At 36.9% G+C, this 25,497-nt stretch overlaps 1 protein-coding gene across 3 annotated transcripts in view; it reads left to right on the top strand.

The window, feature by feature from the left end:
* CRPPA (CDP-L-ribitol pyrophosphorylase A) overlaps positions 1 to 14,549 on the top strand; it is a 302,846-nt gene extending 288,297 nt beyond the window's left edge. For all 3 annotated transcript variants that reach the window (XM_082693009.1, XM_082693007.1, XM_082693011.1), the window contains one exon: positions 11,436 to 14,549. In XM_082693009.1, the coding sequence (XP_082549135.1) occupies positions 11,436 to 11,540 (105 nt within the window). In that variant the 3' untranslated portion in view covers positions 11,541 to 14,549. The remainder of the gene's footprint in view (positions 1 to 11,435) is intronic.
* The last annotated feature ends 10,948 nt before the right edge of the window (positions 14,550 to 25,497 follow it).

Genomic DNA, 25,497 nt, shown 5'->3' on the forward strand with positions numbered 1-25,497 from the left:
GTCTGGTCAGGATAGGACTCTATTTATAAATTGTGATTTAAAGTTTCCGTCTTGGGAGGCGGTTGAGTTTTTAATGTAATGGTAAACTTTCCACTTTACTGTGGAACTTGGATATTAAAATTTGGATACTAACTAATCACGCATTTAACCAATATTCAGGAGTCTAATGGTTATTAACTAGGTGTATTTTTCTTTTTAACTGCTCAAAACTATTCCAACAGTAATTCTCTCTCTCTTTCTCCTCTCTCATTCTCTCTCTCTCTCTTATACACACACGGCTACCGAGAAAATATGTTTGCATTGACCCTATTTAAGTTTCTCCTGTATGAAATTTGTAATTAAAATTTTGAATATAAATTTTATGGGAAAAACTTAGTCTTTCTGCTCTAAAAGAATTATCAATATTTTTGTATTAGTAGTTTTTCTACCCAGACCATCCACTCAAGAACAAACTCTTCTGGATAATCTTTCTGCCCCTCCTGTCACCTTTCATGCGTTATGGAAACAGTATCCATTCTTCACCATTCACACCTAGTATGTGTTGCTTTTCGCCTTATGCAGCCATCCTACCTCAGAATGTTCGCCTTGTCATCTGACTTTATCCCCTTGACTTGGGTATATTAGTGTAAATTTATCCGTGTTCCTTACATCTAACTTTCAGGCCAGTTTTTCTTTCGTAAAAGGGGGAATCATGTAGTGCAAAATTGTAGCTTTGACATCTTTCCAGTTTCTAAGTACAGATACAAGTTTTTTCTTATTTTTATTTTTAGGAAGTTATTCCCATAAGGATATATCCTTTATCTAAATACTTTGATATTTTGGGGCGCCTGGGTGGCTCAATGGGTTAAAGCCTCTGCCTTTGGCTCAGGTCATGATCCCAGGGTGCTGGGATCGAGCCCCGAATCGGGCTTTCTGCTTAGTAGGGAGCCTGTTTCCTCCTCTCTCTCTCTGCCTGCCTCTCTGCCTACTTGTGATCTCTGTCTGTCATATAAGAAAAAGAAAAAAACTGATATTTCATAGATGTCTTAATAGTCATACACAAAGCCAGATCTTTAGAGAATTCATTAGCAATTTAACCCAATTAGTATATATTTATTGAGTACCTACTATGAATTAGTACTTTATTTGAGGTTATAATATAATTTGGGAGAGTTGCCTTTTACTATCTGCAGTTTAGCTAAGAGAATAAGACTTATACATATGGAAATCTAATAAAAATTTTAGTAAGGGATTGTGAGACAGATTATGATAATGTAAATTACTGATGTTCAGTAAAGCAGATACTAGTCATCACAGCCAGGTTTTCAGAAATAGATGTGAAGTAGAAAATTGCTAGGAAATCATTTTACTAAAGAAGGAATGACTGATGGTACCAGTATGGCTACAGAAGTAGATTCTGTAGAGAAGTAAGAACTGTGGCTAGAAGGGTTAATTAGGTTGATTGTGGACAATCTTAAATGCTTAAGTGAAGAATGTGCTGAAAGAAACATGAGTTTGATCTAAGGGAAATGGTGTCCTAGTTGAGTTGAGAGCAGTACCCACAGGCCAGAAATGTAGCCAGTTAGGACATCCTAGAGGAATCAAGCTCCAGGATGATATGAACATAGACTCGGAGCAGTTGGAGTGTGACTGGTGAGGGACATCACAATAGGAAGCTAGGAGGACTTGGTAACTGCTGGGAGGGTGTGTAGGATCAAAACATTTTGCTAACTAAAGGGATATTGTAAACGAGACCACCTTTTCAACTTTATTAAGTTGTAGAATTGATTGTATGAATGATGTTATAAGAAAATAAAGTATGACAGTGTGACAAATCCCAAGTCTAGAAATAATTGACACAATAATGAGCTGCTTGTTTCTCATGGTAGACAGCTGCTTTTTGGCTGCCCGTGTTTTATCCCCCATACTCTGGCACTCAACACTACATGGTTTGGGTCTTTCTTATCTTTATTCTCTATTTCTATTCAGCAGAGTAACCATGCTGTGTCCCAGAATTTTGGACCAATTACTTTTCTTTTCTTTTTTTTATTTAAGACTTTATTTATTTATTTGAGAGAGAGCGAGCGAGCTTGTCCATGCATGCAAGCACTAGTGGGGGAAGGGCAGAGGTGGGGAAGCAGACTCCCCACTGAGCAGGGAGCCCCACATGGGGCTTATCCCAGGACCCACATCTTGGGTTTTTTTGTTTGTTTGTTTTTGTTTTTTTGTTCTTTTTTAAGATATATTTTTTTATATATATAGTGAGTGAGTGAGTGAGAGAGAGAGAACATAGCAGAGGGTGGGGCAGAGGGAGAGGGAGAAGCAGACTCTCCACTGAGCATGGAGCCTGACCTGGGGCTCTGCCTCAGGACACTGGGATCATGACCTGAGCAGAAAGCAGATGCTTAACCGAGCCACCCAGGTGCCCCCCAGGACCCATACCTTGAGCTGAGCCAAAACCAAGACTTGGACGCTTAGCTGACTGTTCCACCCAAGGGCCCCTGACAAATTCCTTTTTCTCTTAGCTCTTTCTACAGATACGTATTGAGCACCTATAGTATGGCAAGGCATGGAGAATAGAGGAGACTGCTGTGTGAGAATCATGTTAATAAGGAAAGCCAGGTGCATTTTCATAGTATTGTATTACCGAGGTATTTAGGGGGTCATAGTTTAACTCAAATGAGAAGGAAGCAAACGCTTTTTATTTGGAGAGGACTGTTTTGTTTTTCTCACACTCTGCCAATAAGTGCTTTTTCCTCAAGTTTTGAATTTTATGCACACCAAACATTCATCTTCATCTCCACTAGGGGGCAGTGTTTTACTGTTAGATTTTTTTTTTCCCCCCTTCTGTGTGAGAAAAAGGTATATGAATTTTTTGATTTGGTATTATCTTACAAATGTAATAAAAAATGTTAAAAGATTTCTAAGTATAATTTAACATTTTTACATATCATATATTCTGTATTTTTGTATATTGTACATGCTTTCTATAAAGATATGTAGATATAAATGTATGTATGGATATAGATTGTATACTTTTATTTTTTTGGAAGCTTTTGACATTTTCTGGCGTTTAAAAAAATTTTTTATTAACATATAATGTATTAGACATTTTCTGGCATTTTGATAATTTTTGCATGAGTTCACCAAAATAAAGATTGATGGCAGAAGGATATTAATGTCAAAATGAGGGCGACCTGGATTTTGGACAGTTTTGTAACTCATGGAAACTGAATTAGACTTTAGGAATGGAAGTTGCTGAGACAATGTACTGTTTACCTTTCAAAAAGGACTGTGTAATCTCCTGAGACATCTAAAACCTAAATATGTATATACATATATCTTAACTTTATAGTTTTCCTTTTCACAGAGGACATTGTGTTCTTTAGGAGTGATGTGTGTGGAGGATGAATATCTCTAAAAGATTTCCTTTCAGGTTGTCTATAAAGATTTGGACAGCAATGATGTCATAGCTTTTCCTGCTATTCTTTGAGAGCATATTCCACAAAATCCACATAAATTTGATCCTAACAGCATACTATAAATTTATGTCCCATTAATTCAAATACTGAGAGCTGTGTAGTACAGTAATATAAATAAATATATTAAAATAAGCCTTTTAACAAGTTCTTCAAGTTTATGTACACTGGGAATAGTTTTGCCCTAAGCTGTCCTTGAGAAAATGGAAGGGAGCATTTAGTGAGTAAGGAATTTTGAAGATGTAGGCATTATAGAAAATCGATGACTTATACACACTTCTGAGATGTAATTTCTCTGGAACTGCAGTCTTGTCCAAATAGTAATAGGTGATGGGAAGGTGGGAATGAAGAGCAACTATAAATTATGGAGGTTTTTCCTGTCATTCCCAATCTTCTATGAAAATAGTGACATCTCCTACTTGTCCTGATTTCCCAAATTTTGCCAATGGCTTAGAAGTCCCATGAGAATTTCTGCATCAAAACTCTAGGACTCCATTGAAGATGATAGACACATAAAACTGTCATAAGGAAACCTACCTATCAACCGGAAAACAAAACAAGTCACATACAAAAAACACTGAAGTCCAGGATTCAGTTGACAAGACTTAATTACTCTGGAGTAAATTTAGAATTACCTTATGTGTTTAAGAGAGAATATTAATTAGAGCTTTTGTAGTGTCTTTCATCTAAGCATAATATATGTCATCTTAATCTTGAAATGACAAGGGATAGAGAAATAGCCAAATTTGGTGTTTCTCGATAAAAGCCATGTGAATTCCCATTCTAAGTAATTCAGTTTGAGGGTATAGAAAACTTAAAAGAGCTATTATATATTTATATTTCATCTCGTGTTTTTCCTAATATTTAAAAAAATCTGACTATTGAGAAACTCTTCAGGATATGAATGAGCAATTGTTAATGTACTGAATAAAATTAAGTATAAACTTTTTGTTGTTTCCTTTAGCTTGACTTCCACAATGTTTTTCTTAACCTCTAAGTCAGCAGAAGAAAGCTAAGACCTTGTGAATTATTAATATAATTCTTTCTTGGACCTTTTATTGAAGACTAAAGTATTCAAAAAAAATGTGTTTTCTTTGCAGATTTTGAAGTTTTTTTATGGAGATGAATGTTTCCTGGAAATTTGGACAGTGTTCTGTATTATTGATTTTATGTGATAATAAATGAAATTTAGTTCCCAGGATTTAAACAGTTTGAAACTAAATTTTAAAACAACTTATTTTTCTTATTAGAAGAATAAGTTATGTTCATTATGGAAATTTTGAGAGTAAAACACAGAGAAGAAATGAGAACAGCCATGAATCCATCATCCAAAAGTAACTCTTGTTGGGGCCCACAGTTAAGTGTCTGCCTTCCGCTCAGGTCATGATCTCAGGGGTCCAGGGATTGAGTCCCAAGTGGGGCTCCGTGCTCAGCAGGGAGCCGGCTTCTCCCTCTCCCTCTGCTTGAGCTCTTTTGTACTCTCTCTCAAATAAATACATAAAATCTTAAAAAAAATAATTCTTGTTAACATTTTGATATTTCCCCTCCTAGTATTTTAAGAAATCAGGCCCACCCGTTCTTTATTTCCTTTCTGACTGGCTTCTATTTTTTAAATACACTTGTAACCAAGAAAGAACTTGAATGCTGCATTTTTGAGCTGGAAGTTATGTTTTTATTGTTTTATGACAGGATAGAGTTAGTATTTTTTTTTATTTTTGCCCAGTTTTATTGGGAAGTAATTGATAAGAGTTAGCAATTTTTAAGATTTTTCTCAAAAATTTGACATAGCTGTGAATAGGATAATAGGAAACAAGGCATTATGATGAAGATCTTTTAGATTTAAGAGATAATGCAGACTAACTCATCTTGCCTCACTAAATAGCCTTCTGTTTTTCCTTAAATTCAAGAAATGTATTCCTTTGAGTTTTATGTGTGATTATGTCAAAATTGGTGTGCTGCGTTTCAAGTTTATGCTCTTTATGGCTGGAGAGTAGAAATTAAAGTAAACCTGAAGCCTGGATATTGCTACAGTTACAGATAGGAAATGAACTGTTGATAAATTTAATTTTAGTAGATTTATTTTGATATTTTTTGTGGGAATTTGGGTGCTCACTTTCCCTGCAATATCTTTGTGAGGTCTAGCCTATCACATTGTTACGCCACAATGAAAATCAGCCGTGATTTCTTGTTCCCTCAATATCTCTTGTCCGTTCTGGACTTTGAAGTTTTTGCCTCCTCTTCTCATCCTTCCCCACCTCCTTCAGGCGTCATTCCAGCATCACGTGGTCTTACCACACTCTGAATTCCCTCATCCCTTTATGCCCAGCTGTAGCAATATTACCTCCTGGTTCTTTGAATATTTACATACATGATGTTGTATGTAATAGGTTTTTTTCTAGAAATGGGGTTGACTTTTTTTTTATGCTTGTTATTTTCATGTAGTAAACACTCCCCAGGTGACATGGCTAATGAGAGAACCCATATGTGATTTTCTAAATGTCCCAAACAGGTGTTTTGATGGTGGCAGTGGGGTGTAGCAGTAGGTAAGAAAGCAATAGGAAGTGGAATGGTAATGTGGCCCTAAGTAGGAAGATGGTTATAGTGGTAATTCACCATTTTTCTCTGTACTTCAGTTTGGATATATATGTATCTATTTTAACCTGTCCTCAGGCTCACTGATACTATTTTCTGCTCTGCCCATCTCATGTTAAACCAATCCATTATTAATTTCAAGTAGTATATTTTACAGTTGTAAATATTCTTTATTATAGATTCCCATGCAATGTTGAAAATAAGTCCATTTTTCATCAGTGTTTCCATCTCCTTCTCTTTTTTAACATATTAATCATAGTTATTTTAAAATCCTTGCATGCTAATCCAACATATGGATTACGTTTGGAAAAGATCCTATATACGGATGATTTTCTCTCAAGTTTTTTTTTTTTTTTCCTGTTTGCTGCTTCTTTACTCATCTAGTAAGATTTTATTATAAGCCATACTTGAGTAATAAAACTTTTTAAAGGTTCTAGCTTATTTTAGCTTCCTCCAAAGAATATTAAAAATTTGTTCTGGCAAACATTTCTATTATTGTGAGATCTACCTGATCTTCTGAGGCTGTTTAAACTTTGTTAGGGCAGGTTCAATTCCGTTTTGTCTTTATTCCCAGGCTGTAAGCATGACCTTTTCTAGCCGTCATCAAAAAGCCATGGATATTCACCAAAATCTCTTCATTCTCTCTGGACTCATATCTAACCTCCTTGTCCTCGGCACAGTGTGGCCTCTGAATCTTTGCCCAACTCCCCAGCTCTCCAGCAGCTCTTCTCTGCAGGGCCTCCTGAGTTCTTCCTGCAGAAGCCTGGCTTAGAAGCTGACCAAGGAAGGAAGGAGCACTTAGCAGATTTTTAGAACTTCTCAGTAACTCTCCATGGTCAGGGACCTTATCAGCACAAATCCACGCCACCTAACAACTTAACAACTCTAAATTGTAATCTGTGTCTTTTCTACCTGGAGAGGCTGTCATTCTCTTCTTCGGCTTTATTTCTCCTCTTTATAGTTTGGAAAAATTCTCTCAACAAGACAGCTGGGGTGAATGTTACGTAACAGGCTTTTCTTTCAAGGATTGCAGGCACTCGCAGGTTACTGTCCAAGAGCCGCAGCAGTGTCCCTACATATAGTAGATAATCAGATTGAACTGTTACGTGTGATGAGAGGATAAGCGCAGCTACTGTGTCACGGGTGAAGTTCGTGCACACCACAAAAATAGTTCTCACAACCCTTGTGAATAGATGCTTACCTGGTCTCTGTGGTTTGTCTTGTCTGATTTAGTCCCCACAGAAAAGTGGTGAGGCAACAAATATTGTTAACGTGGTTTTAGCTGAAAAAAAAAAATGGAGAGCTGTGAAACTTAAATAATTTGCTTGAAAATCGTCAAAACCTTTATTTGAATACCAACATTCTCATTCTAGAGTTGGTGCCCTTATCGATTGCATAATTTATGAAAGAAATAGTATAATTTAATTAAGGAATATACAAATGGGCTGGCGCATGTAAAATAACTTTGTAACTCAAGTTTTGCAATTCTGGCACAGAAACATCGTTAAAATCAAGAGAAATATTTTGATATTGAGCATATACTTTTTGACAAATAATACACTTCATATTATTCCGGATAGCAGAGAGTTCTCATATGCCCTCTACCTATCTCCTTATTTTTGGCAACTAAAGTCCATAGTTCATTCAGATTTCCTTCATTTTAGCTAATGTGTATTTTTTATTCCAGGATGTTATATTACTTTTAGTTTGTCACGTCTCCTTATGTTCCTCTTGGCTGTAACAGTTTCTTAGACTTGTTTTTGATGAACTTCACAATTTTGAGGAGGATTGTTCAGATATATTGTAAGATGCCCTTCTTTTGAAATGTGTGTAATATTTTCCTCATGATTAGATTGGGGTTATGGGTTTTGGGGAGGAAGACCACAGTAGTCAATGCCATTTTCATTACATCGTATCAAGAACATGTACTGTAAATATTTTTCAATATTCATGTTGACCTGGCTTTCTTAATTTTAACATTGACATTTTTGTTATATCATATTTGGAATACACAAAGGAATATATTTATATATACGTATATATACATATACACATTTTTGTGCAGCTAATCATAAAACGATCAGCTATAACTCTCCCCCACCCTGTTCCCCCACCTCCTCAATTAAAAACACTGGCTTTCATATATACTGGCAGCAAGAAATGATTTTTTAAAGATCTGTTTGAATTTGCCTTAAAAAAATTGAATTAGCAATGCTTTTATAGAGATAGTGAGTTTTGAGATGAGTTTGAACTCCATACATTTTTGAACACCTCTTTGTACAAAATAGAATTTTCTGAATATAGGTGGTTCTCACCATCTTGCTTAATCACTTTTTGAATTTCTGCATTTTTCAGAAATAAAATGATTGAGCTTAGGCAGAAAGGGAAAATAGTGGAATAGCATAGGTTCTTCTCACTGAATTAAACATCATTCCAAATGATGCCTATAGATATTGCAGAAATAAATTAACCTTTGAAAGAGCATTCTTAGGGGCGCCTGGGTGGCTCAATGGGTTAAAGCCTCTGCCTTCAGCTCAGGTCATGATCCCAGGGTCCTGGGATCAAGCCCCGCATCAGGCTCTCTGCTCAGCAGAGAGCCTTCTTCCCCCTTTCTCTCTGCCTACCTTTCTGCCTACATGTGTTCTCTGTCTGTCAAATAAATAAATAAATAAATCTTTTTTAAAAAAAGCATTCTTACATCCATTAGTGAAAGATATATAAGGTAGGGAGCTATCAAAATGAAAATAGAAGATTTGTTCTAAGATTTAGAAATACAATTTTTCTAGCCCTAGGATCTTAAAACAGATTTCCCCCTTCTTTGTGTGTTGCTCTGCTGCTTTCATTATGACAAGTATAAATTGGTTTCAAAGAGGCTATACAGATAGTCTTTTTCTGGGGCACCTGGCTGGCTCAATCAGATAGTCTTTTTCTGTTTATTTTTAAAGGATAAACTAATTTTCATCATCTGTTCTATGCTTCAATTTAATAAATGAGATGGGCATAGATGTGTATTATAAACCCTGCGTTATTGTAATTAACTAATCATTAAGAGTTACAGATTCATATTCAGAGTTCATTTATATTTTGTTCAGTTTAAGAATGTTCATTTATGTATTTATGAATGATATCTGCTCCTGTATAAGTGTATCACATTTTAAGCCCAAACATATTTGGCTTTAGAATGGTTACGTGTGATTTAGGTCTTGTGATATTAAGGAAACCAGTATAACATTTGAAATCCAGTACTGCAAGATGCAAAGTAGCCACCATTCAATCCCTTGTGGGCTTTCCCCAGGTCTACGCCTTAGAACACAATCAGGGAAATTGATGGAAAAGTGTAGCTTAAGCAGAGGTGGTCTCTCATCACCGTCCTCATAGATGGCGAACCTATATGCCTCTGTGCTGGTGAAGGTGTACTAGTGGAAATGTTTTGATAATATTCTTTGTACCATTGCCAGGCTTCCTGCCAAATATGCAAATAGGAGTAAGCAAAGTAACCCCAAAATGGTCAATGTTAAGAAACGTCTTAAACAGAAAGGGTGATGATATCTCTATCATAGCCTTTTTTGTTCTGAGTTCATTATAATTTATGGAGAGTGCTGCCATGTGGTGGGCATTGAACTAAGTGTTCTTTATTCAAAGACAAAATGAAAAATACTTTACATAAAGAAACTCATCATCTGGTGGAATAGATGGTCAACTAAAAAGACTATTAGAATTCAGTGTGCTGGAGGAATTAATAGCTATGGAAACAGAAAGTTGCCTCACCCAGCTGGCCTGGGGGCTGGGGCCCAGGTAGATTGCAACCAATGATAACTGAGTGGAACCACAAGGAATAACTAGGGTCAGCTAAGCTAGAAACGGTGTGAGATAGCTTTCCTGGCAAAGGGATTCGCTGGGGCAAAGGAATGGAAGTTTAGAAAAGTACCTTGTTTGGGCAATCTTAAGCAGTTCTGTGTGGCTTGGGGAACTGAGTGAGTATAAGGGAATGACAGGAAGAGGTTTGAAAGATAAAAAGGTAGAGTTCTGACTTGATCCTGAAGTTCGGAGGTAGCCTTGAAAGGATTTTAGGCAGAGTAGTGATCAGATCTCTATGTTAAAATAAATATTCTGACTGCTGTGTGGGAAACAGGGCAGAAGAGGACATGACTTCAGAGAGACTGTTTACAAGATTGTTCCTGTAATTTAGGATAGAGATGTTTTGCTGGCAGCACCAGTTTGAATGGAGTAAATGGATTCAAGAAATATTAAGAAGGTAGACGCAGTAGGTACTGGTGATACACCTAACACTAGGAAAGGCTATGAAGGATGATGTTGGCATTTAGAAGTTGATTACCAAGTCCCTCTTTTTGAACCTAGGAATACAGAGACTCTAAAGATAATTAGCTCTGTTTTGACTTTCCCTTCCCCTTCATCCCTCTCAAGAAACTTAAACAGTGTTAAATATATGTTGGAATAAACATATATTCATAGGCAATATGATTTCACAGGCAAAACCACATTTTAGCAACTTGTGAGAAACTCATTTCACTAATGTGCCTGACCTTACTTCACAAACAACAAGCCTTTTTTATTTTTCCTCTCAGACTGGTGTTCACAGTTTATAACAAAGTCTCTTATTGGGGAACACTCAGAAAGATGAAGGAAAGGCTTGTATCATCGATGAAATATTCACACTTGTATAAAGAGCCAGAGTTGGTCAGATACAGGATTAAGGGAAAATCTTTTGTTTCATGCTGCTAGCATTTGAAAGTGTGTCAGTGTTTTCCTGGTATCTGCAGGAGATATATTTTGTATATAATGAACAGTGCTTGTGAAAGCATTTCTCCTTTATTGGAGGGACCACATACATACCAGTGACTGGTCCGAGTTCCACAGAATGCCAAGTCCAGAGAGCAGGGGACCTTGAAAAGTGTCTCCCTGAACTCATAAAAACAGGAGGATAGTAGTTGAGATAGGCTGATTGGGAAGATGTTGATCAAAGAGTGCAAACTTCCAGTTGTGAGGTGAATAAGTTATGGGATTATGTATAGCATGGTGACTATAGTTAATATCATATACTTGAAAGTGGCTAAGAGAGTAGATCTTGAATGCTTTCACTACCCTCTCAATGGTATGTATGTATGAGGTGATGGATTAATGAATCTTTGTGTAGTAATCATTTCATAACACATAGGTATATCATAACATTACACTGTACACTTCACACTTACATGTTATGTGTTAATTATCTCTCTATAAAGCTGATGGGGAAAAAACCTAAAAATATTTTAAAAAACCCTAAAACCCTAAAAAAATATTAAAAGAGTAAAGAAACCGTTAAATTTAATGTGTGACATATTTTCTTTTTAAAATAATCATTGTTTAATCTTTTTTTATTTCCAGGATGAGCAGAAGCTACAAGCAAGTTTAAGGGAAGGAGCCACGATTATTACCACTTTAATCAAAGAAAGAAATTCTGGACTTGTTGGTCAACTACTGATAGCATGAAGAACACAGAGAAAATTACGTTGTGGGTTTTTAGAAACATTTACCTAGGCATCTCTGCCATTTTTCCCACCCTACTGCATATGGTAAAATGTTTAAGTTGTCCTTCATGTCTCACAATTTGTAGAATGTGATGTTTGGGTTATAGAAATGAATCTGTGTTTATATCTGTGGGGAAAAAACCACTTTTGTACATGTCCAATATAAATTAATCAGAAAATATGCAAAATAATAACCTTCACGTAATCTTCTGCAAAGGCATGAAAAATCAAACAGAAAATGTGATGGGTGAGCTAATCCTCCTAGGAATGAAAATTTAGAAAACTTCAACTATAATCTTATTTCTGTGTTAACTAGTAAATCACAGTATCATAAAACTAGTAAAAAAAATTTAGAATTATTTTTAATTCTAAAATTGTCCTCTTATCACGTGATATTTTGACTTGTTTTCTGATTTTTGACACCTTAAAAAAATAAAGAGATAACAGGGAACTCTAGTTCAAGTATTTTCACTGTTGGGCTCATATAACTCTAGATCCATAAAGGAGATTTAGTTCCCTCCTGCTTTTCTGTTTTAAAATTGTGTGTTTTCCTCGGTTTATGAAAAATAATTTTGACTTATTTTAAAAAGTTTCTGATTTTTCTGATTATACTTAAAAGAAGACCAGAAATCTTCATAAAGGTGAAATTATTTTGGTCAGTCCCAAGTTAGTCTTTTCTGAAAGGTAGAGAATCATAAATTATTTTTGATACAGATACTGCTGTCTTTTTTTTTTTTTTAATTTTAATTTTTATTTAAGTAGGCTCCATGCCCAGCATGGAGCCCAATCCAGGACCCGAACCCACAACCCTGAGATCAAAACCTGAGCTAGATCAAGAGTAAGACTCTTAACCGACTAAGCCACCCAGGTACTCTGATCCTTTTAAAGTCTTTTAAAATCAAGTTCTTACTCTTTCAAATTTCCACTGGTATGTACATGTTAAAAGTGTAAATGATTTTCCCTTACATTAAATTTTGCAAAAAAATGTATATACTATCATTAGCAATAGCTTTTATTCTATTTTTACATTTATAAAATCACATTAGGACAGATTCCAAGGCTTAGGTTACTTGTGGAAACTATAAAAGTTGCATGAGGTGTTACCAGTTAAAAATAAACTGGAAGAATTTCTATGAAACCTCTTCTTAACATGTTGGATGATTTTCCCTGTTTTTATCTAGGACCTATATTAGTAGGAGAGTTTATATTTTACATTTAAGTAATAGTAGAATATAATGGATGTAAAGTAATTTCTTCAGTTCATTCTCCTAAATGAAATGTTTTATTTTAGTGTAGCTTAGATCTAAATTCCTGGGCTTGCCACTTTTTTTTCTTTCTCTTTCTCTAGGGAGGATAAAAAATTATAAATGATTTAATTCAGAATTTTGATGGTGAAATATGTGGGCAATATGTAGATTTCTGCCTAGAACATCTGTGTCATTGTTAAGGTAGTGGGCTGAGTGTGTTGTGAAAAGGTCCACCCCTACACCTTCTGAACTCTTCAGGTGAAACTGTTTTAAGAATTTGGAAGTGGTTATAAAGGCAAATAGGAAAATATTGTCAGGGATTTAAAAAGAAAGTGGTTTTGAGTATAAGGCAAAAACTGTGTCTGCGACATAGCAAAATTACTATATGGATTGAGTGCTGGTTATGTTACCTTAAATTGCAAATTATTAATGGTTTGTTAAGCCAGACAAGAATTTATCTGGAAGTGATGACTAGTGACTTTACCCTAGGCAAAGGGAATATTTAGTATAATGAGATTTTAGGTAATAAAATATTAAACTATGACTGAAATAATCACTGTTGTCATCATCACCATTATCATAGCATTTGATTTTTTTCCTTACAGTTTACAAAGTGATTGTCAGCTTTGAAAATAATTTAAAGAAGTCTCCCCACATCCTTTATTGTGTAGGTGGAAATTGAGGTTCAGTGATCTTAACTACCTTGTTGAGAGCCATGTGACTGCCTAGTAACAAAAGGTAGAGATTAAACGTAGGACCAGTGAAAATAAGTTTGAAGCTCATCTCCCTGTTTAATTATGATGTTGGCAAAAGCCATCCAACTGAGAGGCTCTGGGAAGTAAGCCAGAGGCTCCTGATGAGCCTTGGAGGAATGGTCAAAGAAGGACAAACCATCCCAATGACCATAGGAAAGTTCTAAAGCTTGTGACTTTCCAGCCATCTTTCAAACATACAGAAATTTCAGGTAGGGGTGAAGGGAATGGAGAAAAATTTTGGCCAAGAGAGAGGGATAAACTCGTTCTTAGTGTTGAAGAGATCCAGAGACAACTTTGTGGTAAATTTCCATCACTGCTTCTTTCATGGGAACTGTCTATTTTCACCTTACTTTCTAAAATGTCTTTTAAAATAATGGTAAGTTATGCTTCAGCATTGCTCAAATTGTTTTCTACCTGTGCAAAATTTTGTGAATGACTATTTACTTTTGGAATGTTTGCTAATTAATTAAATGTAATTTAGTTAGACTTTTGTGGAATTTAACAGTGTGATCAGTGGTTTGGTTCATGACATATTGGTCAGAGGTACAGTATTTTTGTTGTTGTTTTGTTGTTGTTGTTGTTTTTTCATAAAACTGCTCAAGTTAAGAGAGAACTTGTTGCAAGTATATGAATTTGCAGGTAAGAATTAGACCCCTCTACTCTACCCAGAGCCGTTCTTACTGTGGTCACTTCAAACGTTTTACACTGGTTTAATGGGTAAACTCTTTTTTTAATGCTGGTTATCATTATCAAATTTTACTTAGTACATATAAATATAATGATCATTTTATAAATATCAATTGCAGTAGAATATTTTCTTATATTAAATCTGTAAATTCTATTTCCTTTTAAAGTTGAAGCTAATTAGGCTGAGGAAGAATAAATATTTGAATTAAAATGTTACATGTTACAGCCATTTTGATGAAGAGTGAACTTATTTTCAAAGTTTAATTAAAAAATAAACAGAATTGGGGCGCCTGGGTGGCTCAGTGGGTTAAGCCGCTGCCTTCGGCTCAGGTCATGATCTCAGGATCCTGGGATCGAGTCCTGCATCGGGCTCTCTGCTCAGCAGGAAGCCTGCTTCCCTCTCTCTCTGCCTGCCTCTCCATCTACTTGTGATTTCTCTCTGTCAAATAAATAAATAAAATCTTTAAAAAATAAATAAATAAATAAATAAATAGACAGAATAAATGAAAAAAATATACATGATTTTAGGATTTATTAGTATGGTTTAAAATTAGTGAATTAGAACCAGCTGTGTGGATAGTTTGGGCATTGTACCATTTATATATGTTCTTGTACATTTTTAGTTTCAAAATTGTAAAAGATATATTCATTTTTTAAGTGAAAAATAACACACTATTAAAGATTCTCACTGTATTCTTTCCTAACACAAAATATTAGTGATTGATAACTAAATGCTAACTGGTATTTTAAAATCCAATGGCAACTATCATTGATATTTAGTGTGTGTGTGTGTGTGTGTGTGTATATATATATACATATATGTATATATATATATTTTATACTAACTCAATTACAATGAAATAAATATAACATGTAATCTCAAAAAAATGACAATGTGATGTTTATATTACAGATAGAATTTGAGATCAGATTTATTATTCTGTAGGATATATTAAAAATCTGCAAAATCAAAGTCTCATTTAGATTTTTTTTCTTCTTCCCCTCATATTTAGCCTGTTTCCTAGCAGTTACAGTGGTCATTAAGGATATAAAAGCTCTCTTCAGTCACAAGTGGAAAAGAGTGTTGTGATCACGTAACAATGTCTGCATGGGCATAGTGGATTGAATCCTGGTTCAGAAATGTTATTTCTCTCCACTCAGCTCCCATGGGAGGAATGTATGTGCAGTTGTTGACTTTGTGATTCCTCGTGTAACCTGCTCTGACCAGTAGGGTGAGGCCGAAGTGGCTGTGCATGACTGAGCTTAGCCTCAAGAGACCTTGCATGTCACTGCTTGCTTCTTTCCACTTTCCGCTTTGCCCCCACCTTGCGAGAAACATGTCCTACCCGGCCCGGTGTCTCCAAAAGGAAAACAAAAGCCCCAATCAGTTGATCTCCAGCTATTAAATCAACCAACAGATGAAGAAGCCCACCTGAGATCAGCAGGGCTCCCTAGGCCAGTTGAGGTGACCTCCACCAGACAGGTGAGCTCAATAAATACTCCTTGTTTTTTGCTAATATTGAGTTCTGAAACTTTTTGGTGCATGCCAAGTGGAGTCAACGAGAGAAGCCCTGTGTAGGTGCATGATGTATTTATCCTTTAGAGCCTAGGATGTATCTGGAGACGCCCATGTTGCTAAAGCAGAGTGCTTATGAGGAGAATTATTGGTCAGAGTTGTGATCCCAAAGTATGAGAAGGTTCCGAGGGTTACCTCCTTCCCTTCTCAATACTTAGGAAAAGAGAAAAATAGACCTGAATGTTTTAGAAAAATATACAAAAGAGTCTAAATTTTCTTAGGCCTAAGATGATTTTGAGTTAAAATACAGGCACTTAAAAAATAATAAAAGTAGCTAACATTTATTGAATGATTACTATTGTTCTAGAAACTGTTTTTCATGCTTTTCATGTACCTTTGTTTTTTCTTTGTAATAACTTTGTGTACTAGGTACTATACCATTCTCTATTTAAGAAAAAAAGAGACCAAAAAAGGAAAAAAAAAAAAAAAAGAAAGAAGGAAAGAAAGAAACCATATTCAGACTCACCCTAGCAGCAAGTGGGAGAAATGAGATTCAGTTAGGCTTATCTCACTTTAGAGCTTATATTCCTAAACACTGCACAATGCAATATTACAAAACATGCTATCCTAAGATCCCTTAAAAAATGACCCCAAATATCTTTTTTTTTTCTTAAATAGCAAGAGAAAAAAAAAAAAGGCTCCATCCCACTGTCTTTCATTGTTTCTGTAGTGTTCCTTTCCTTTGCCCATCACTACCCGCAACCCCCAAACATATTTTGAAACATCCCTGGATCTGTATAGGCCAGTAAAATCAACAAGGACTTGTAGCGACACACAGTTGCTCTCAGTGCCATCTCTGTAGGCTCTAAAGTTGTAAGAGTTCCCTCAGGCAGTGAATGATCAGACGTACTTGAGTAACAAAAGTGTAAGATGAAAAAGTAGAAGTAAGTACTTTCTTGACGAACCAGAGTTGCGTAGAGCCATTTGTGTCCCAGCAACACAAACCAACGTGAAAAGAGAAGTAGAAATCCATTCTTCATGTTAATGGGAGAAAGGAAATTCTAGAAAAATGCCTGATCGTGACAAAAGTACGAAGCCTTCCCCTTCCATTAGACAGCCCAGAGCATATATCACAATTTTTGCTCAGTGGGAAGATTTGGGGGTGAATGCTGTCCAGTACAATGAGCTAGACCTGAGAGAGCCAGATTGTTTTCTCTTACCATCTGAAATCCTGGAATGTTTGATTTTTAAAAATGTCTTCACAGCTGAAATGCATGTAAATTCATTCTCTCCTTGGTTGAGGATGCTACCAGATAACCGGAGCAGTTGTTACAACATCTGGGTTTCTTTAGCAGCACAGATAAAGCCTGACTTGGCAAATGCACTTCTTTCTCCCAGTTTAACCTTAATTAACCCTTGCAGGGTCTCTGTGAGGTAGGTCTGGATCAACCTTGTGACATCACAGTTGCAAAAAGGCACGTGCAGAGTTTAAGGAACACTCGATGGCCCAGCACGCTGAAGGCCAACCTGGGTTTGGGAACGCAGAATTTCTGACTCTGTTGAGGACAGTTTCTCAGGGAATTAGATTATGACTAGGAACGGTTGTTCTTTACTTACGGTTTAAAAAAAAAAATGTTATAACTCTACATCCAGAATTTTACCTGGATGCATTCCCTCATTTTCCATTTTGCAAAATTACAGTTGAGCCCAGAGGCAAAAACTTCACCAAGGCATTCCTAGTGATTTTTGACCTGAGTGGAGACATGATTTGAGATTCCACAAAGAAGCCAATTTTGTAAGAATTTCCACTAGTCTGTAGACTGTAATAATTGGGTTATTTGGATAAGGTTTGGCAAAGCATCTTGAGGATTAACTGTCTGGAGTTTTGCCATTTTGGAGCTATCCATTTTGTTCTTTGTTCTACCTCATTATAAAATGGTCTATTGAAATTGGTTGGTTTGTTGGTATGTGAGGTTTTTCGTTTTTTTCCCCTTTCTTATTCTTTACATCTGCGCCCTTAATTTGGTTGAAGGCAAGCTCTTCAGTCTAAGTGGATAACAAAACATCCCTTTGCAGAGAAGGAAATGGATGATAAAATCTGCATGTTACTAATTTTTTCAATAGTTTGAAGGAATTTCTCTTCCATCCTGTCTGTGTTTTTAAGACCCTGTTAAGTTCATAGTTCCTTTTTCTTTTCTTGTTTGAATAGGAAATCATTCTCTTTAATCCCCCCTGAGTGTTAAAAATGTATTATTGAACTGCCCAGTTCAGGAATTCAGTTCCCTGTTATACTGAATGGAGGTATGTATGACCTGATAGTAAAAGAATGCTATTCAAAGACATTTCCGCCTGTTTGTTTCTTGGATCAGTTACTGTTCACATAAAATCTGGAAAGAAGCCAAAATGTGTAAACAAATTAAGAATTTTGAGTATCCCAGTGGGAATATCCGTAAATTCTACCATGAATCAGGAATTGAAGATCGGTGCAATATGCTTTCATGAGACAGCCAGGACGAGCAGTTATAGACCACATATTCTTGGCTTTAACTTGGGAATCTTAATGGATATTAAAAGATTTGGGTTAATCATGGGGTTATGCATACCACTACTTTTCCCCAAATGTATGTATGTTGCCTAAATAGAATTCATTTTAGTTTCACTAACTTTTAGTTCCTTAATAGCAACAAACTTTCAACTCTGAGGCTACTGCTTGATATTATTTTAACACATAAAATATATAATATGTGAATTATTTATCTTTATCACTAGTAATTAGTAATGCTACTCATCTGCATAGATCTGTGACTGCGGTGAATGGCAGTTTGATAGATTGGGGATTTTTCCTCTAGTGTTTTTTTGATATATTCTCTTCTTCCAACTATCTTTCTCAACATATGAATTGAAAATTGTGGTCTCTTTATTTCCTTTGACCCAGAAATAAAACTTAAATGTAAAACTTCCTCTTAATTTTAGTTTCCTTTAAGCTGTTAAAAGTTTTATCACCATTACGATATCTTCATTAATTTCTTTGATATTCTGTGTAGTGTGTGTGTGTGTGTATGGACATATATGTGGAGGCTGAGAATGTAGAGAAAGAGAAAAAAATGTAGATATGTTTTTCTCATGTCTATGTTTTTTTTTTAATAATAATTGTTTTAAAATAATTGTATGGTGACCTTATGTTTTGTATGCATGTGTAAAAACTTATAGAGATCACTGTCACTGATTTAGCAGAGTGTGTCTCAAATAGGGAAAATAGAGAAAATATATTGTACCTCCTCATACATAATAAATACATATTTGTACATAGTAATTTGCATTATTAGCAATACCAATTAACAATGCAGATTCAACACAATTTTTAAGTAATTGTATAAATTTAGTAATGGAGGCTTGACCTAGCCTCTGATGTCAAATGATTTTACACTCTTTTTTTTTTTTTAAGGCTTTATTTATTTGACAGAGAGAGATAGAGACAGAGCACAAGTAGGGGAGCAGCAGAAAGAGGGAGAGGGAGAAGCAGGCTCCCCACTGAGCAGGGACCCCAATACCCAATATGGGGCTCGATCCCAGGACCAGGGGATCATGACCTGAGCCAAAGGCAGACGCTTAACGACAGCCATCCAAGCGCCTCTACACTCGTTTTTTAAACCCACGTTGTTAAAATGGACTCGTGTGGTTTCCACCAGTTGCCAACCTGAGTCATAGTATCCTCCCTGCAATTTCATGAAAGCTCTAGAATTAGTCCCTTCGTTTCTTTTACTCTTTATTTTTCACTGTGTCGCCATGCTATAACCTCTCTTACTAGTGATGCTCATGAGACAGCCACTCTGGGCTCTGCCACCCCTCGTCTTGGCTCTCCCTGTGTGTCCCACTGCGGCCCCAGAGGAGGGACTGTCGTCGCAGGCAGGGTGTCAATCTTGGACATTCTCACACCTCACTTAAACCTCACTCTTACACTTACCCTCAGAGAGCTAGATCAGGGAGCGAGTCAAGAAGATAGAGGCCAGGGGCACCTGGGTGGCTCAGTGGGTTAAAGCCTCTGCCTTCGGCTCAGGTCATGATCCCAGGGTCCTGGGATCGAGCCCCACATCGGGCTCTCGGCTCCGCAGGGAGCCTGCTTCCTCCCATCTCTCTCTCTGCCTGCCTCTCTGCCTACTTGTGATTTCTCTCTCTCTGTCAAATAAATAAAATCTTTAAAAAAAAAAAAAAGAAGAAGATAGAGGCCAGACGCTCCCTAAAATTGCAGTCATCTTTCTGTTGCTGCATGGATATGTTCTGCTATGAGTGAAAAGCAGAGGTAGGTTTGTCACTCACATCTGGCCTGTCTCCCCTTGGCTCACTCTCAAAAACACTACGTTGCTGAAGGTTCGGGCTCCTTTACTTCTAGACCAGAGAGCAAGCAGTGCCTACCCTCTACTGCACCCCCACTTGAAGGACCTGGCTTATGTCATATCTCAAGATGAGACACTCTCTCAAGTGGGTGACAGCATGCTCATCCCCTCTCTTCAAGACAAATGGTCATGTGGCCAACACATTAACCAGAAAATAGTGTGAAGATTGATACATTTTTTGAAGTCTGGATTTTTTGAGTCCTAGCCAAAACTTGCAACACTAAGAAAATGATCTTTTTTCTTTTTCTCCAAAAATATCTCCTATCTAACTGGGAGAGATAGTTTATGAGACTTGAATAAATTAAAGAAGACCATTTTGAAAAGTGACACCAAGTAAGGGTGAAGTATGTAAAAGAAGGACTCTGCCTCTTTTTCTTTATAGAATCTCTGTCATCTTTATTAGAGCAAAAGAGTAGCTTATTCTATACTAGTTACCATTAAGTTGCATTTTAATCTTTTCCTAATAGTTTTTGCATATCTGACATACTTGTCATGAGAGCTCAATTAGCTCACAGCAGAAGAGCTTGAGGCTTCTACAGGCCAGCGAGGTTCCTAAGATCACACAACTCACAGGTTGCATGGCCAGTACCGAGATCTGACATGTTTTCAGTTTCCTCCACACTTCTCATTAATAGGGTTGAAAAATTATCAGTAACTATAAGAGATGTTGTAAATGACACTAAAAAATGACTAATAATAGATATGGTGATAAAAACTGTCGAGAATCTGCTTAATGAGTTGTGTTCCAGTTTTCATTTTGATTTCTTCTGTGGGCCTCAGGCCAACTGGCAGAGTTAGTCGTTAGCAACAGATGTGTGTCTCCTGGTGAGTAAGATGAGAACTACGCAGGAGACCAAATCCCGAGTTACGGAGTGTCTCTTATGTTCAAGACCTCCAGGTCCTATGGGAATTCTGCAAGGAAATAAAATAGGATTCCTATTCTCCATGGCATTTTCTCTTGAAAGGTGAGAAAAACAAATGAAAATTATGACAATGGAGAATATTGTAAAGGGAAGTAAGTGATAACATGGTAACATGGTATTTCATGTTGATAGGAGGAGAGAAACCTTGGACATTTGAGGTAGAAGATCCTTTGTTTCATGATGGCTTTTGTTATTAAGATTTCACTTGGGCTCCTACTTAATTTCTCCCCAACCTTTCAGGTAAGGCATCACAGTCTCTCTTGACAGTCTTCACATAGTACCAGTAGATACCTTCACTTACTGATTACATATTTTATTGAAATGTTCCCTTTATACAGCTCTGTCCACTTTTAAGATGTAATCTCCTTGAGGCTAAGCATTAAGTTTTTACTATCTGGTTAATTCCAGTTTTCATCAAATGTAACAATAACCTGCTAAGGTCCCTTTCAGGCATGAAATTTAATTTCAGTCTCTCAACAGTATCAACACTCTTTAATTAAGCCTTTATCTGTTGGGATATAAACCCTTGAGAAATGTATAGTCTTGTTTAGCAGGAGAGATGGAACACCTAGATCACGTGATCTCTAAGAATCCATTGGAGCCTCTGTAATGTGTTGGAATCTCAACTCATAAATTCATGTGTCTAAAAATACCTATTTTTTTTTTTTTTAATCAACTTAGCTCTGATTTCAAGCCTCAAGCCTATGGGGTTAGACTAAAAGTTGACTTCAGGGATCCTGCAGGTGCCTCTCACATCAGGGATATAGGAAATCCATGAGTCTCAAGAAACATCAGAGCATTATAAAACTGCTCCTCTGGTCCTGGTCCTCTGCTCTCAGTCCCCACTGTCCTCACAGGGTCAATAGTACAACCCCAGCCTGGGTCCCATCACCACCTTCCTGATCTCTAGACCTCTTTCTCTTCCTGCCTCAAAGTCCTTCCTCTGTTCCCCTTACCCAGGGATCGTTGGTAAGTCTAATGGAATTTGGTTTTTACAGCAGAACAGCAGAACCTGTAATTTTGGGTTCTTCCTGCTTTCCCCCTTTCCAAACTCCCTGCAGCAAGCATAAAGCCAAGGTACAATCTTTAAATATAAGTGGGAGGAAAAGCACAAAGAACAACATACAAATGAATTGCTCAAGTAATCCCGGCGTCCATATAGTAGGTATTAAAAGAGGGCTGCCAATGACAACTGCTACTTATTTCAGTGTCGTTGTCTGGTCTGTCCCGAACCCTCCTCACCCACCCAGCGAATATCATGTGAAGTTGGTCATATTGCCAATCGCTTACCGGAAATGTTTACTCTTGGATTTGTTACTATGAAGTTAAACTTAATAAAAAACAAAGGTTCTTTTTTCCTTCTCAAGTTTGATTTGTTCCCCATATTCACTTCTTGTCGATATGACTAGTGCTCGCTCTTCTCCCTCTTTGGGAGTTTTGGACTGTGTTGTTTAACCTTGTTCCACAGTTATCCTATGCAACTCTGTATCTTTCTTTGAATTATCCATTAAATCTAGGCTCATGTCTCCATTTCTGTCATCATTTCAGTTTCTGCTCTTATAAGCTACTCATGCCTTACATGCCACACGCACCAGCAGACCTCTTACCATGTCCTGGTAACGCAGTTCTTTTGCCTTGCACATTTTAACACATTGTTACTGCCTGACCTTCTCTGTTCTGTTATCTTTTTTTATTCACATTTTAATCATTACCTCTGCATCTATATTTACATAGTTCCTTTCTGGCCATTACAGAACTTACAGTATTTTACCACTAGACAAAAGTAGAGGATGTGTTTCACACACTTCTATTTTCCTTGAATCTAGAACAGTAAATGATAACAGGTGTAGCCATTACACTTGGTAACAGATGTAGAAACAGTTTGGCCATCAAACATACTTAATACTGAGTAAACCTCTCAGATTTTCTTTCCCTTCAGTAAGCCACATAAATGATGCTCTCCTCACTCTGCATTACTGACCCACAATCTTCAGGAATGTTCTGCCTGCTTCTCCAGCAAGCACACCCACCCTTTGTTCTTCACCAGGCCCCATCATCTAAATCCACCTCCCTATATCCTGTCTACTTCTGCTCTTTAGGCCCAAATGCACCTGCAGTGCAATCGGACCTGTGGGCTTCCTGAGCACATACCTGCTATCACTTCAACTTCTGTTCGTGCTCTCCCCAGGAATGTGGCTCCTGTCCTCTGTTGATTAATTTCCCATTCTTCCTTCAATTAACGGCCCTTTTTCCATTCTACTAGTATACCTTCTCTGAACTTTCCATTCAAAGAGGACTTAGAGGATATCAATTCCTAACACTCAATTTACATGCAGAGTCAGCTACACTAATTTATATAGCATTTTTCTCCTTGGTTTGAGGACAAACACCATATCTGGGTTTGCAATTGGTTGCTCTCCAAGGCCTACATATGCTTTGAGCACACAGTGAGCTTTTCGTAGACGTGGAGAGCCTTGACTTGGCTGGGGTTAATCATGAAACGGTTGTCTCATTTGCAGCTGTAACAGAAGTAACTTTTATTACCAGCTTTTTCAGGCACTGCGTTAGATGCTTTATGCACTGAAATTTAATTTCATCTAACATGTTCTGATGGGTAACTTACACTTTCAGTCTTTGCATAATTTTGTAATTAAACTCTTTTGTAATTTTCCTCATTAGGTCCTGTTACAGTAGTGTCTGTGATTTTTATTTAACAGAGAGGGCTTAAATGGTTAGGAATTTAACAACATTCTCCTAGGAGGAAAAGGAAAAGGACAGGAAGGCAGTCAGTTGTCAGATCATTTATGAGTGGCCCCTGTGCACTCTTAAGAAAAGTACTTAAAGTCCTCGATAACTGGCATTTGTAGTGGCCTTTTAAAGCTCAGTCTCCTTTAAAGTGTACCTTTTACTTCAATCTTTTCTTTAGGTGCACAAGTAATTCAAACAAGCTCTTGAAATCTTTTTATGGATCTGATGCTTTAATGGAAGCTAAGCTCCACCTGGTGGTAGGATTTGCGTTTCTTGTTCAGCTGCCATCCTGTACCCTGATTGTTTCAGCCGGAAAACAGAATATGTCCACATCTCTGTCTGTGCGTGCATACATGCTTATATACGGTAGTGTGTGCGTGTGTGTGTGTGTGTGTGTGTGTGTGTGTGTGTGTGTGTGTGTGTGTTTTGCAGACTTTCCTCTGTCAGAAAAGTTGTGAAATGTATTTGTACTTATTTTACTGACATTGACCTTCAAAACATGGGATTCAGCCCTCGATGATCTTCAGTGATTTATGATGTTCAGTCTCTCGGCAATGACTGTAATGATCTTACAATGAAAATCACAAGCCTAATCTTTCCTCTCACACATGTCTCCTATCAAAATTGTTTTCTGAAAGAACTTGATTTATGCTTTGATAGAGAAGGACTTTTATTTAAAGGTGTGTTGGAGTCAGAGGAAATCATAAAAATAAAATGGAGAAATGTTTGAAAAAATTAATTTTAAAGGTTTCATTTTCTTCTTTCTTCATATTTTCATATTGGATACACAGCTATGTTCTTTCTCCCAAGCACGTGAGAACATTGTTATGTATACCTGTTGTGTTGGGTGATGTTGGATGGCATTGAGCTCTATAAGGACTAGAAAACTCAGAATTTGGAATTAAATCCAGAATTCATGCACTGGAAGCCCTCCAGCTGGGCTTTACCCATGGGTACGGTTTTTTTTTTAGTATTTACATTAAAATATGAAATTGTTGCCTATGTTTGAAAATTGTAACGTTTCATTGTAAAAATTCAGCTATCTAACAAGAAGGGCACTCCACACCCCCCGCCACCGCAAGGCAAGTGATCCCAGGCTGAGGGGTAGTTACTCCTTTTTTACTGGGGCACATGCTCTCATCTTCCATAAGCCCTACAACTCCTTAATGATCAGATTTGGTCCTCGTCTTCACTGCCAGGCTTCTATAGGTATTAGCATGTGTGACCACTGTTGTTCGTTTGTGATGCCTCTCTGAGAAATTTATAGTCTAGTAGAAGGAGAAAGTGAAAAAGAATGGACCAGTAACCATAAAAACATGAAGGAAGCCACCCAGACAAAAGCTCAGAATCGTCATCCTACAGATATTACACATGGCCTCAAGAGTGGACTGGGGTGCTTCACATGTAAGATATTTGAAGAAAAGAAATACTTCCCCTAAATAGTGGCTGACACAAATTTTAAAGGTTTCATTTTCTTTAAAATACAAAACTTCTGGACTGGAAATAGCCAAAGCTATCTTACTTACTTTCACTTTGAGATTACTTGAGTTGGTTCAGGCACCATCAGATCCAAATATTGACTTCAGAGAGGGACCCGAACTCCCGATGGAGTGGCTTTGACAAAGGCACACAAGTCCTGTGTTGAAGGC

The sequence above is a fragment of the Mustela nivalis genome (genome assembly GCF_964662115.1).
Source record: "Mustela nivalis genome assembly, chromosome: 12".
Taxonomy (NCBI): Eukaryota; Metazoa; Chordata; class Mammalia; order Carnivora; family Mustelidae; genus Mustela; species Mustela nivalis.